At 36.0% G+C, this 15,506-nt stretch overlaps 1 protein-coding gene across 4 annotated transcripts in view; it reads left to right on the forward strand.

The window, feature by feature from the left end:
• prkg1b (protein kinase cGMP-dependent 1b) overlaps positions 1-14,583 on the forward strand; it is a 198,549-nt gene extending 183,966 nt beyond the window's left edge. For 2 of the 4 annotated variants that reach the window (XM_048169848.1, XM_048169847.1), the window contains exons 10-18: positions 8,421-8,517; positions 9,667-9,806; positions 9,912-10,001; positions 10,092-10,233; positions 10,424-10,587; positions 10,722-10,844; positions 11,102-11,164; positions 11,448-11,514; positions 12,041-14,583. In XM_048169848.1, coding sequence (XP_048025805.1) covers positions 8,421-8,517; positions 9,667-9,806; positions 9,912-10,001; positions 10,092-10,233; positions 10,424-10,587; positions 10,722-10,844; positions 11,102-11,164; positions 11,448-11,514; positions 12,041-12,139 — 985 coding nt within the window. In that variant the 3' untranslated portion in view covers positions 12,140-14,583. Of the gene's footprint in view, positions 1-7,700; positions 8,293-8,420; positions 8,518-9,115; positions 9,410-9,666; positions 9,807-9,911; positions 10,002-10,091; positions 10,234-10,423; positions 10,588-10,721; positions 10,845-11,101; positions 11,165-11,447; positions 11,515-12,040 lie in introns of those variants that run through there. The other 2 variants (XM_048169850.1, XM_048169849.1) reach the window with 2 other exon arrangements.
• The last annotated feature ends 923 nt before the right edge of the window (positions 14,584-15,506 follow it).

The raw sequence follows: 15,506 nt of genomic DNA on the forward strand, positions 1-15,506 counted from the left end.
GGCTGTACTGTGCATCAGATTTCACATGTATGTGGAATGGTCACATGCATGTACTGGATTTAGCTTGCTTCTGTCATGCCAATGAACAACCATTAAATAATTTTTTGTTAGTTGCTCTAGAGAGATCTGTCCTTGACATTTTACAAGGCCTGTGAATTGAAGAATGATTTTAACGTCATTCAAAGTCCCAGTGTGGTCAAATAGGTCATGTAAGACACGTGCAAACTTAAATGAGTAAAATATAATGTGACAAGAACCAAGTCAACAGGGGCTGACCTAGACTTAAAAAGGTCATCTTAAGTCAAGGGGATGTAATGCAGTCAAATGCTGCATTGTGGAGAACACCTGGGCAGGCCGCCCGCAGCACGCTGTTTTCTGTCATTTCATCCATCTTTTCTTTGTTGGGTATGAGGTCAAACCCCAGCACCCAGCCATTCTTAGCTAACCACTGACCCCTGAGGAAACTGCCCGCGGTCCGACTAGAGTTCGGACTTAGGGCTTATTTTCACAGCTGTAACAGCAGAAGTGGATATATTGAAAGGCTGCCGTTTCTGCATGGAGGAATGTGACTGGTCTTCAGCTTTTTACGAGAGAATGGAGGCCAGTCAAGGTCTAGAACATTCTTCCTAAAAACTCTGGGGTTCGTGCTAGATAGGCAGCATTTTAAAATGATGCAATTCTGTCTTTGTTTACTCACCATCATGTTGTTTCCTCTGTGAAACACAAAACAAGATAGTTTGAAAAATGTGTTCTTTGTCTGTACAATGAAAGTCAGTGAGGTCTAATGTTGTTTGTTCTCCACTGATATGCAAAATATCATCTTTTAGGTAGAAATATCTTCTTTTTCTATAGGTCCTGCCTCAAAGCAAACTTTCTTTCTTTCTTTCTTTCTTTCTTTCTTTCTTTCTTTCTTTCTTTCTATGCATTTATTGGTTGGTTGGTTGGTTGGTTGGCTTAAAGGATTTGTTCACTTCAGAATTAAATTTTCCTGATAATTTACTCACCCCCATGTCATCCAAGATGTTCATGTCTTTCTTTCTTCAGTCGAAAAGAAATGAAGGTTTTTGAGGAAAACATTCCAGGATTTTTCTCCATACAGTGGACTTCAGTGGGGTACAACGGATTGAAGGTCCAAATGTCAGTTTCAGTTCAGCTTCAAAGGGCTCTACATGATCCCAGATGAGGAGTAAGGGTCTTATCTAGTGAAACAATTGGTCATTTTCTAAAAAAAAAAAAAAAAAAAAAAAATATGTATTTACTTTTTAACCACAAATGCTTATCTTGCACTAGACTTCACGCATTACATAATCACATTGGAAAGGTAGGTGGAAGTACCAAAAAAAACTGTATTTTCTCCTCCAACTTCAAAATCATCCAACATCATTGTTTTGCCTTTTTTTTTCTTTCTTTTTTTTTGTAAAGACTTAGTCTTTGCACGTTTGCTTTGTAAACACTAGGTCGGTACTTCCACCTATCACGCATAACCTTTCCAGTGTCATTACGTAATGCATGAAGTCATGGATGCTAGTGCAAGACGAGCATTTGTGGTTAAAAAGTATATGTATATATTTTTTAGAAAATGACTGATTGTTTCACTAGATAAGACCCTTTTTCCTCAGCTGGGATCATGTAGAGCCCTTTGAAACTGCATTGAAACTGCAATTTGGACCTTCAACCCGTTGAACCCCATTGAAGTCCACTATATGGAGAAAAATCCTGGAATATTTTCCTCAAAAACCTTCATTTCTTTTCGACTGAAGAAAGAAAGACATGAACATCTTGGATGACATGGGGGTGAGTAAATTATCAGGAAATTTTAATTCTGAAGTGAACTAATCCTTTAAACTATTGTGTTATTAACTCGATTGAAATCAGTAGCTCGACACACAAGGTTGCCAATGTAGCGCATTCAAAATCAGTCAAATCTGTTTCAGTTATGATGTTGCCCTTAGCAGTAGACCATAAAGCAGCACACTAAGTTTGGAACGGTGCCTATATAAAATGTTTTCTTCAAGTGGAGGTTTAGAACACAAGTACTGTAAACCAGCTCTGGATAGTTCAGACTGTCTTATCAAAGCCTCTCAGTCAGCACCCTGACTTTTTCTTCATAAAAGTTATACATATGGTATAGGTACGAGTACATATGGGTTTTCATAACAAGCTGTAACCCATGCTTTAAGCTAGGGCAGTGGAAAATCACCAGTTGCTGTGTGACTGGTCATCATCAATAGCTCTTCTCAGAGCTCACACCTAACATATCACCTGTCAACAGCTTATGTGAAATCCAGCCCACTCCACTCTGCCCACTTATGGAGCTCAAACACTTGAGGGGTTACGCTTGTAACCATAACAATGGAAAACAACCTTAGGTTGGAGACACATGTGTAAAAATGTTTGATTTGAAGAGTAAAATTAGATGATGTACAGGTGCCATATAATTAGAATATGGACATTTTTTTATTGTAAATTATTTTTAAAAATGTAACTTTTTACTGTCCCATGTAAATAAACAAAAGTTTTTTTTAAAGATTTTGGTTATACATATGGTCCAAAATCCAGTATCTCAAAATATTATATATTTCCTGATCAATCAAAAAAGATTTTCAAAACAGAAAACAAGTTATTTAAAGTATGTTCAGTACATACTTGGTCAGCAGCACATATTACAGCAAATGTTTTAGCACATAACAGTGAAGTGTGGCATGGAAGTGTAGCCTGTGGCACCTGAGGCATTATTGAGCCTTGCTCTGTATATTGTTGGATACTGTTTCTCATCTTTCTCTTGAAAATATCCCATAGATTAGGGGTCAGGCATGTTGGTGCCAATAAAACACAGAAAATCAGCAAACCACTTGGAAGTGGTTTTTCTGGGCAGTTGCTAAAGTCCTGTGGAAAAGGAAATGCATCTCCATAAACGTCGGTGGAAGCATAAAGTGCTCATCTGGAAATGGCTAGCTCTAAAACACAATGGACCAACACCAGCAGATGTCAGCCCCCCAAATCATTAGCTCAGAAACTTCCCACTAGACTCAAGCAGCTTGGATTCTGTTCCTCTCCAGTCTTCCTTATGGGACCACCATGAAATGCAAAATTTACTTTTATCTGAAAAGAGAACTTTTGACAGTTCACTTAGTTCTTTTTCTCCTTAGCCCAGGTGAGCTTCTAACGTTGTTTCTGTTTCAGAAGTGGCTTGGTAGCTTTTCCTGAAGACTGAGTGTGGTCCATGCGCTCTGCATTTTACCATTGTGAACTTATGGAGCTCTTGAAATTCTCAACTTGATCCCTGTTGCTTGGCACCTTTGCCTACCCAATTTCTTCCTTCTAGTCAACTTTGCATTTAATTGCTTTAACATCACTCTGTACAGCCACCCCATTGTAATGACCATCTGTGACTTACTCTCTTTGTGGAGGGTGTCAATGATTGTCTCCTGGACCATTGCCAAGTCAGCAGTCTTCCCCATTAGTTGGTTTCAAAGACAAGAGATACTGGAATTTATACTGTAGGGATGTCATTTAATGAAACTCAAATGTAAATATTCTAATATTTTGAGATACTGGATTTGACTTCCATTAGCTGTAGCTCTAATCAACAAATTAAAAAAAAAAAAAAAAAAAAAAAAAAAAAAACTTTTGAAATTAATCTAGTATAAATGAAAGTTTCATTTTTTTAAATAATTTACAATAAAAAAAAGAACTTTTTCACGGTATTCTAATTATATGACCAGCACCTGTATGTGAAAAAGCTAATGACAATTAATAGTCACTTGACTGATTTCACTAATTAGTTTGTTTAATTTATTTGAATAATAATAATAATAATTCCTTACATTTATATAGTGCTTTTCTGGGCATTCAAAGCGCTTTACATATTGAAGGGGAGAATCTCCTCAACCACCACCAATGTGCAGCATCCACCAGGATGATGCGACGGCAGCCATATTGCACCAGAACGCCCACCACACAACACTGTGTCCTCTTTTGTTGCCTAGTGATTCTGTTGAACCAGTGTGTTCTCATACATGTAACATATAATTATATTTCTGTCATCACTCTCAAGACTTTTGTTTCATCTTTGAAATACATTTTTTAAATACATTTTTTTATTGAAGCATTTCTTTCATAATTTTTGTCCATCCATTGTCAGCCTATGTATTCAAGCTTCAAAAAGTACATAAAGACATTTTAAAATTAATCCATATGAAGCGAGAAGTTTAATCCATGTCTTCCAACAAAATTAGATTTAGGCTTTCATTCACACATAACCAATGTATGTGTGTGAATTGCGAGAATCAATGAGGTTGTTTCCATGTGTCATTTGTGTTCCAAAGATGTGAACAAAAGTCTTATGAGAATTGCTGGTAACACTTTATTTTACAGTGTCATTGTTACATATATTACATGTAGTTATGATAGTAATAACTATAAATTATGCATAATTACATGCAACTAACCCTAAACTAAACCAAACCCTAAACCTAACCCTATAGTATGTACATGTAGTTACTTAATATTACTCAGTACTTAAATATATAATTACACTGTAACAAAGAACCCTTATAATAAAGTGTAACTGAATTTTCTTTTATGTGCGAACTATCCTATTAACATCAGAGCTGCTGATTATATCAATTACCTGTAGTAGCTTGTGCCCTCGTAAACAGCCATGAACGATATGGTTTCATTTATCAAAGAACTCCTTGTCCCAGACTTGAATTGCAGTTTATGTAGGGCTGGGAATTTTCTATTTTAAATTATTATTATTTCTCCCCAAATGCTGGAACTGGATGATTTACATACATTCTTTGTTGATGTGGATGGGACAATGTACCAAAACTTTCCAGAAGAATGACTCTTGATTTTGGCAGAAACAGCCAAGTCGCTATGTGGCGTGTTCTTCTTATGCAGACAACTGCAGTGGTCTGAGTTCTCTTGTTGCCTGGAGAGGTTGTAGAGGGCAGCTGTCCCACTGGCCATGGAGTCTTAGTTAAATGTGGAAACTTACTGCAGATACTGTGTCCTTGCCGTGTCAAATAACAGTGGTGGTCCTCAAGGGTGTTTTCCAGCTTCTAAAGTGACATGAGGGATTCTGTGCTTGTTCTGAGACTTTAAACTTGAGACTTTTAGCATTTTATCATCTAGATTTGTGAAAAGTATAGCAAAATTATATTATTTTACTCACCCTTGTGTCAATCCAAACCTGTATGACTTTCTTTTTTGGAACACAAAAGAAGATTTTTTGAAAAATGTTTTGGTCTAATGAAAGTTAATCCCATGGGGATCCCATTGGTTTTAACTATTTGGAACAAAATTCGGTAATACTTTATTTTAAGGCGACATAGTTACACGTTACTTCATGTACTTACTATAGTAATACCAGTAAAGTATGCATAATTACAAGTAACTAACCCTAACCATAACCGTAACTCTATAGTAATTAATGAATATTATTAATAATGTACTTATTTGCATAAGTACAATGTACCTGTATCACCTTAAAATAAAGTGTAACCCAAAATTAATTTTTGTGTGAACTATCAGGTTTTAGCTAGATACTATGGACCAAAACATTCTTCAAAATATCTACTTTTGTGTTCCACAGAAGAAAGAAAGAAAGTCATACAGGTTTGGAGTGCCGTGAGTAAAACAATTTTCATTTAAAGTATGGGTTCCATGTCAAACTTGGTAAAAAAACAAAAACAAATTTAATTTGTCCTATGTAAATCTCTGGGTCACACTAGAGAGTTACACTGAAGCCTGTTAAGAATTAAATTGTGAGATTTTTGTAGTTGTTTGACATCTGACAGACAGATGGTTATAAATTAAACTTTTTTTCTTTAGATCAAGGATTGTAACCCAAGCATGAATTGTTATGCTGTAAAATATGTAACTGTTTTTTTTGGGTTTTTTTTTTTACGATTTTAAGGGGTAAAAAAAAAAACAGATTTTTCCCTTGGAATTGAGTAGGATTACTAGTATTCAGCTTGAAAAGTACTCAGGTAAATTCCTCAAAACAATACTTAAGTATAGTAGTGAACAGTGTTGGGTAAGTTACTTCAAAAAAGTAATTAATTACTAATTACATCATCAATGTTGTATTTAAAATACTTTTCTAATTACTAAGTGAAAATTAAAGTAATTTAATTACTCAATAAATAACTTATTACTAATAACTTCTTAAAATCCCTATAGACCTTGACTGGATAGACAATGGAATGGAAACTCTTTTAATAATTTAAATATGAGTCAAACATGGAATAGTTATAGCCTTTTGTAGCTTTTTAAAACATTTTAACTTTATTAAAACATATACTATAATACTTTTATTTACTTTATAATACTTTAAAAAATAATATTATTTTAGTAACAAATAGGGATGTCACGATACCAAAAATCTAGTAGTACTTAGTAACCAGGGCTTGACATTAACTTTTTTGCTCACCAGCCACTGTGGCTAGTGGTTTCCCAAAGTTACTAGCCACTCAGCATTTTCACTGGCCACAATTTTGCTGTTGGAAAATTACATTTTATATTATTAAAGTTGACTTTGGCATGCTAAAATTACTTGATTTTGAGTCATTTTACTTGATTTGGAAGATTTAAAACCCTTTCAAACTTTCAGATTGACCACCCAAATCAAGACTAGGCCTACATGGTATATCAGCTGGTATGTACAGGTGGGTAATATGAACATAATATGATAAATTTTATAATTGTATAAGTTATTCTTTCTATATTGTTTTATATTTTGGCTATATAAAAAGAGCAAAGAAGCAAATTAGCAAATTACAAATACAATAGTAAATTAAATAGCCTAAACTTTTCAGATACAGTGGGTTAATTATTACCCACCTGTTTACGTCCACTTAAGCCATAACCAACTGTATCCACGCAAGATACTCCACACGATGGACATTTTGATATCTGTGTGTGCGTGTATTTGACTGTTCCGGCGCAAGGAGAAATGACCGCGACAGAGAGAGAGAGAGAGCGCGCACGCGAGAGAGCGCTTCTGTTGTGTCCTTTTACAGTCTTGTGTCTCATTCAGCGCGATTCCGCCGATCCCGCCTTCACCAACTGCAAGTTAATTGATAACGAATTGTGATCGGATTGTAATTTTGTGCTACGACGAGTTTAGCTACCTTTCATTTGACTGTAGGCTGAAATTATATTCAACCCGCCAAAGTGGCTAGTGAGAGTGGCTGTCTTACCCGCCACAGCTGAAATCTACCCGCATTTGGCAGGTTGGCGGGTGTTAATGTCAAGCCCTGTTAGTAACGCGTTACACCCAACACTGGTAGTGAAGTACAATTACAAAAGATTCCTGATTTTGATCTCATATGAATCTCCACAATTGGCAACATCAACATGGAATCATCTCTTTTCATCTAGCTAAAGATACTTTTCATCCAGTCTTCCAGATTCTTCCCGTCAGAGGACCTAGCCATCCCTTATTTCCAAGATGAGCTAATTTTGTTATTATATGTGTTAATTGAAAGGTTCACATTCTGTCAGTGCTAAAGCATGCAAATGGGCTCTAATTATGCAGCACCAATGTCCTTCTCAAGTTAAATTTGAACTTTAAATTTAAAACTTTAAATAGAGATGTGGTGGTGTGAGGGCAGAGTGGGGAAACCTTTTCTGACTAGGTGAACCATAAGCCAAGTTCACATGCTAAAAATAAAGCTGGATCAGGCAAGGCAGTATTAGTTGAGACTGGCACTGAGAGAACACAGTCAAGCTCAGTTTTGGCACAGGGACTGAGACTTAGTCACAAGGACAGCACTAGTCTCTCCAGTCAAGTGTACTGTCCCTGGGCAAGCACTCCTCCTCCTGCAAGGACAGATTCTCTTGCTTTGTGAGATTTTCAGCAAATCAGCGAATTGCTGCTCAACTTTTAGTACTGTCTCTGCTGATGACAGTTACAACTTTGGGTATTTCTGCATCGAAACTTTGTGTCCAGAAGAGCTTTCACAGACCGATATTGATGTGGAGAGACTCCACCAATCTGGATCGCTTTATCCTTTGCCACACTCGATCTGCACTGCATCCCAAAGCTCGAAATGTAACCTGGAAATGGCGCCTTAACTCCACTTTTGAGCAAAGACTGTTGTTATTATTCTGCAATACGTGCTCTTGAGACGAGGACTATACTTCATATTGCAAGCCAGATACTGCAAGATCATCTTTGCAATATTGCTGGCCGTTTTGAGAATTGTACATTTGACTCTTTCACAGTATTTGATTTGGTCAAACCACAAGAAGGCCAGAATGCGCGAGCTGCTTCCTATCCCGGTAAAGGAGAGGAAGGAGAGGGAGCGAATAAACAGCATTCCTGCCCCAATTCCTGCTCCAACATTCCCTATTACGTACTCTATCCAAACCTCTAAGAAGTTTCCCTTTTTCCACTTCAAAAAATGCAGATACGAGGCGGAGAATGCCTTCTTCTCCAACCTGAAGCTGGTGGACTTCAACATCATCGACACCTTGGGAGTTGGAGGATTTGGAAGAGTTGAACTGGTAGGCCCGCCTTCTGTATGTGTGCATTTCATGTTTTAATGTAAATAAAAAAGTTTTTAAAAAATCATCAGTTCCTATAATAAAGCACTACAAGGTGACTGCAGCAAGAGAACAGTGAATGCATATGGTGTAATTGCCTTATATTATTCAGCTTGTGTTATGTTAACACCCCCAAAACAAAAGCTTCTGTTAACCAATAATAAAAATGCATTTTACTAATGTACTTTGCAGGGAATATGAGCAGCTTTCATATGCTTTACGGTGCTAAAGGACAGATCAGGTCTGGGAATGCTCTAACTCTATTTAGGGTAACTTTCCACAACAGAGCTAATAGGGCAGACATTTGATTTACTGCCACACGAAGTTCAAGAAGACTAGTTCAATGAGTGAGTAGGTAGTTACACTGTAAAAAAAAAAAAAAAGAATTAAAAAAGAATTAACTTAAAGTTTAACTTAAAGTAAGTTACCTGGTTGCCTTAAAATTTTGAGTTCATTGAAATTAAAAAAATTGAGTTAATACAATGAAGGCGATTGGTTTAATCAACAGAAACTCAAAATATTATGTTATCTGAACCACATTAATTATAGATGGATGGATGGATGGATGGAGGTAGGACCGACCGATTGATCAAACAATAGGTAGATATAGATAGATGTTCCTCTAAAAAAAAATCATGTTGTGTTTTCCGCATGACCATTTATGTTGGGGGAGGAGAATGACGGTAACTTTGACATAGAGAGGAGGGAAGAAATCCGCATTGCGGATCAGATTCTGTTGTAAAGGAAAGCCCAGAGGTCCTGGAAGAGGATTCCCCTTTCCACTTGCCTATTTCTGGCAATGCGGCAACATAGTAAAAACAAGTGGCCTTTCGCCGGACGGTGATATATGCTGGTAGTGCTATCCGTTTGCTAGATAGCTACAGGATCAAGTGAACATGCAAATGCCTTCATAGAGACGCAATGTTAAGAATTCCTTCTCTCAGTCAATCTATTTCGAGGACCCTTAACACATTAATAGACCATGACTCAAGTGCTATGTTAAGGAGCACTAGCACTTGTTTTTATAGCTAGTTTCCATAGGAAATTAGCTTATTAGAACATTTTCTGTGCTAATTTTTTTGTGTGTGTGTGTGCCTTTGGTGTCCACAGGTACAGCTCAAGAGTGAAGAGACCAAAACATTTGCAATGAAGATTCTGAAAAAGCGTCACATCGTGGATACACGGCAACAGGAGCACATCCGCTCTGAGAAACACATCATGCAGGAGGCTCATTCTGATTTCATTGTAAGGTAGGTGCTAAAACCTCCTTAGAGCATCATTGGAGGTCATATCCTACAAATATCAAGGCAAAAATAAAAATTGATGGACAAAAATGTGTGGTTGTGTTCCATCAGGTTGTACAGGACTTTCAAAGACAGCAAATATCTGTACATGTTGATGGAAGCCTGTCTAGGAGGAGAGCTTTGGACCATTCTTAGAGACAGGTAGCCAAATGGTGGTGGAAGCTAATCAATCTAAATAATAAAAACCCAGTAAATCATGAGGTTTTTTTTTTTTTATATCTATATTCATAGAGGATCATTTGAAGACTCCACTACACGGTTTTATACAGCCTGTGTGGTCGAAGCATTCGCTTACCTGCATTCCAAGGGAATAATCTACCGTGATTTAAAGCCAGAAAATCTCATTCTGGATCACAGAGGATATGCTAAGCTTGTGAGTATACATCTCAAGAGCCTTTTTAATATGAGATGACACATTCTGAGGCTGGTGAATTTTAAAGACTGCTGTTAGTGTCAAGTGGTATCAGAGGGGAGGGACTTCTCTTTCTAGAGAGCATCTGATTGGGCAACAAATTTTGGTGTAGGTCTACTTTTAATATGAAGAGTCTGTTCGTCTCTTGTAGGTGGACTTTGGCTTTGCTAAAAAGATTGGATTTGGGAAAAAAACATGGACTTTCTGTGGAACGCCAGAGTATGTAGCCCCAGAGATCATTCTTAATAAAGGCCATGACATCTCAGCAGACTACTGGTCATTGGGAATTCTAATGTATGAACTCTTGACTGGAAGGTAATCATGTTTCCTGTCATTGTGTTTTAAAACTTGTTTGTCTTTACAAGCTAAGCTAAAATGTTTTCAGCTTCTGGATTTGTTAAGGTTACGCCTTCTAGTTTTATCAAATCTGATGTGTGTTTTTTGTTCAGCCCACCATTCTCAGGACCAGATCCAATGAAGACATATAATATCATTTTAAGAGGCATCGACATGATAGAATTTCCAAAGAAGATCACCAAAAATGCAGGCAATCTAATTAAAAAACTATGCAGGTGGGTACATTTGAAAACCCCTGAGGTTCAGTCTGATTTATCAACAATTATTGACACTCTCTTTCAGTTAAGTTTTCAATTAACTTAAAATGTTCTGCGGTTCCAAAGCTGTTAACCTTTAGCACACGTTATACCGCAAGGGTAAAACAAATCCTTAGTTGGAAATATAGTGGATCTGGGTTTGGCAAAGGCAATGTTCGACAAAATCAGATCCATAAATTAATCTCTTTTTTCCCCAAATATATTGTTTCCCCCAGGGACAATCCATCTGAGAGGTTAGGAAACTTGAAAAATGGAGTCAAAGATATCCAAAAGCACAAGTGAGTACTATAATACCCCTATTATTTGGCAATTTTAAAATTGTGTTTTTAGGTTTGGAAACATTAACATTAAAGTCAAGGAATTACTATATATATTTTCAATATATACAAACTATACATATATTTTGTCTTATTGTGCTGTGCATGGGGTCAACATATTTTGACATTTAAATCTAAATCTATTCTATTAAATTTGAATCTTTAAAGTTAAATCTTTTACTTCTGGAAATACCATCCTACGCAGGATCTTTATTCTGATCTTAATTCTATTTTCCCATCATAGATGGTTTGAAGGCTTTAACTGGGAAGGTCTGCGCAAAGGAACTCTCACACCTCCAATTATTCCTGATGTGAGTATTCCACATCTCCAGAGGGTTGGGCAAAAATCAGAATTAAAAGTTCCTTTTTAATTCATAAGTGTAAATTTGAATTTAACTGTCAGGAAGAGGAATTAAGAGAATTGCAATTCAAATAAATTCAACAGTCACCCAAAACTTTTGCGACAAAAATGTTGTTAATTTTGTTACATACTGTCAGAATTTATACAACCATCAATTATTATTATTATTATTATTATTATTATAAAAACTACTATTATAATTTCACTGTACATTTTTTTAAGTATTTAAGAAAAATATAATAATAATAATTTTATTGTACAGTAAAGCTGTAAAATTACTATAATAATTGATTAATTAATATATATCAATTAAATACTAATGTATATCGGTTGATACTTTAGACACTGAATAATGCATAAACAATGTAGGTACACATTATTATTGAGCTCTTTTACAGTTGTGTTTATGACATTCACATTACTGCTCAATATTTGTGTGTCTAACATCCCGTTTCCTCCGCTCGCGCACCCATTAGGTTGCAAGCCCGACTGACACCAGTAACTTTGATAGCTTTCCTGAGGACAACGAGGACCCTCCCCCAGATGACAATTCCGGCTGGGACACCGATTTCTAAAACTGAAACTTGTTACATGCCCCGCCCTGGAGTGTCCTGTATGGTTTGTCAGCCTGAGGGTGCGATTGAAGAGGAGAATGGAAGACGTCTAGCCCAGCTCTGTGACACCAAGTTGCCTTCGCCCATGCTTCTGTCCTGCGGTACCACTAAGGGCGTCCCAGCACCCCCGCCGCACCCATGACTCCCATAACTATCCTGATAATAAAGACTGGAGTTCATATTTGGCCTCAGATATGGACCCGTTCTGGCACAAGTGTTTCATAAATGAGCCCTTCATATTTTTTTCTGTGCTGTTTTATGTTTGACTGATTGCACAAGCAGCATTTGCAGGTTATGTGTCTGGGTTCTTAAAATAGAATCAGTTGAGACTGGACTGTGATCTGGGCTGAGTATTGATAATGCTTCTAAGATGCATATTAAGAAGGATTTTAGTTTGCGGTTACTTTTAATTGTGACATATTTGTGTGTAAAATACATTTGGAACAGAAGCACACCAATGTCACATACTTTAAAAAAAAAAAAAAAAGATTATGTAGTGAGTATATGGATTGATTGATTTTTAGATATAATTAAATTCATTTCCATGATGTCCTTTTTTTATGTATACTCCTTTTAAAGGGATAATCCACCCAAAAATAAAACCTCTGTCAGACTTATGTAATTCCAAACCTGTATGTTTTTCTTCTGCAGAACACAGAAGAAGATATTTTGAAGAATGTTGGTAACAAAACAGTTTCAGTTCCCATTGGCTTCCATTATATGGAAAAAAAAATACACTGTAAATCAAAGGGAATGAAAACCAACATCCTTTGAAATATCTTCTTTTGACTTTCACAGCAAAAAGAAAGTCATACTAAGTCATAAAGAAAGTCAGTAAATAATGACAGAATTTTTATTTTTGGGTGGACTATTTAAAATGTATTCAGATTCAGAATCTTCTTCTAAAAGGTTTCTTGACTGGTTATTTTTTATTTGTAGATGAATGTTTTTGAAGGTTCTGAGTGTTATTTTGGGTAACACTTTCATCATTAATGAATAACTACACAGAAACCAATGAGTAACAGAAGTGTTGTGACTCAAGTGTTACTACATCATTCTAAAGGAATTACTAATTTGGAACAGTATATAAAGTGAAAAGCATTCTAACTTTCTAGTAACTCTCTAGGTTTCATAAGGTTTTGGATAGTAATAACTGAAGTGTTTCTATATCCTTCTAAAGGAATTACTGGCCATTCAGATCAGTAGCCTATTCTAAGGTAAAGATCATGGTAACCCACTACTAATGACTCAAGTGTTGATAAATCAAGAGGAAATACTATCCAAAACCTTACAAATACCTCAAAAGCTCCAATGACTTCAGTCATTACAAGAGAGTTATCATGCTTTTCACTTTAGAATACTGTTCCAAATAATTAGTAATACCTTTATAAGGATGTAGTAACACTTGAGTCATTACTAGTGGGTTACCATGATCTTCACTTTAGAATTAATTATACATTATGCATTATTCACATTAATTATGAATCTGAAGTTCTTAGTAGTCCTCTGGGAGGTATGAAAAATATTAGTTACTGATTAGCTAATAGTGAACTACCTCATTCAACCGAGCACTGTTACTAATTCGTTAATTTGAGTTTTTTGTTAGTTACAAGAATGTTATTATTGTGCTACTCCTTTGTTTTTGTGTAGTTATTGATTCATGACGGAACAGTATTCTAATGTTGTTTAAATCTACTCAAATATTGAATCAGACTCAATACAGTTTGTGCACCACTAGAGGGCAGGCTTTTTACTAAAATACACACTGTACTTCTTTAGTGGAAGGGCTGTCAAGTCACAGCTTCCCAGATACAATGTGGGTAAGATCGAGATTGTTTATGAAGTTACATAATCAGCTCTATTGTTGATACCAGACATACATTTCTTCCATCATTTTCACCAATCATATTCATGACTCTACCTGACTCATTTAAACAATGATGAGAAAACTGCCTGTGGTCTATAATAGCTTGAACACAAAGTGCTGTGCTGGAAAACCAATTACGTAATCTTATTTATTGTAGGACCAGGGGTAAATATTTATGTATATATATATATATACATATATACAGTGGTAATATTTTTGTGATATTTGTAGAGATTTATTGTCAGAGTAAAACCAGTCCTATTGCTTAGGATGTTTTTAGCTGTTTTAGTTGTCCTCTGTTATCTTCACTTTTCAGGATGGATATTCTGTGCTCACCATATAGCTTTTGGCATTATTGAAAGTGCCTTAAAACAATGGCATTCAGAATTCACCCTGCTTGTTTTGATGCTGCACGGCTAGGTCAGACACCTCAGATGTTCTTCTTAATCAGTTGTGGCTTTTCTTTTTTCTTTTTTTTTTTTAAAGGTACAGAGATTTATATCCCTTTTTCTTACAATAAAAGCATCTTTCAAAGTAATACTTCTGCATAAAGCTGCTGTTTTCATTTGCATGTTATGTTCAGAAGTTCAGAATGTCCTACAAACAAGATTTGCTATCTTGTCCTACAAACAAGATTTAGCCTGAGGTGTTAGTATTATGAAGGGTCTGACTCATATCAGCTGGTGATAATGCTCTGTAAACATCTCCCCTCCCCTCTTCCCAACAGATAACACATGAGCATGGTAACTTTTCATTGCCAGCACTGTGGCCCATAGACATCAAAAGATGTAAACCCAGGGGGTAGAAAATACATCTTTGACCTGCAGTTCACAGTTAAAGCCATCAGTCAATGGCATATCTGGGTCATTTCTACAGTTTGGTGGATTTTGGACAGAGCAGGTTTGTCGAAAACATCTTTAAAATTCAATTATGTTTTCAGTGTTGTCAGATGGAGAAGACGTCTATCATAATACGCACACTGTTCAAGCTCAGGCTAGTATTACCTAATAATTCTGAACAACTATTTTAAAATTCACATTCACATTCTTTGACATTTGTCCACTCTGTTACATGACATATTTACAATGCAATATGTAACAGGGTGGACGTTTTACACCAATAAAGCCCATTACTAGCTATGAAAGAACAACATGCTATAGCAGAAGACTAAAGTTTAGGAAGAATTTAAAAATGAAAAAAAAAAATAAAAAATCATGCCTAGTACAAACTGACACAACAGGGTGGATGTGTTTTACACAATAAGTGACCAAAAAATGAGGAAAAAAGAGAAAAGTTTATGACTAATTCTTACTTTGTCACTTCTAGCAAGTCATGTGATTTAGGGCATACTTTTAAGATTTTAAAAGGCAAATCGCACCAATGTAAACAGGGTGGACTTAAGTTTGAGGGGTTTTTCTTAGATACTAATAAATTTGTTAGTACATCTTGGAAAACTATGTG

The sequence above is a fragment of the Megalobrama amblycephala genome, linkage group LG20 (assembly GCF_018812025.1).
Source record: "Megalobrama amblycephala isolate DHTTF-2021 linkage group LG20, ASM1881202v1, whole genome shotgun sequence".
Lineage (NCBI taxonomy): Eukaryota > Metazoa > Chordata > Actinopteri > Cypriniformes > Xenocyprididae > Megalobrama > Megalobrama amblycephala.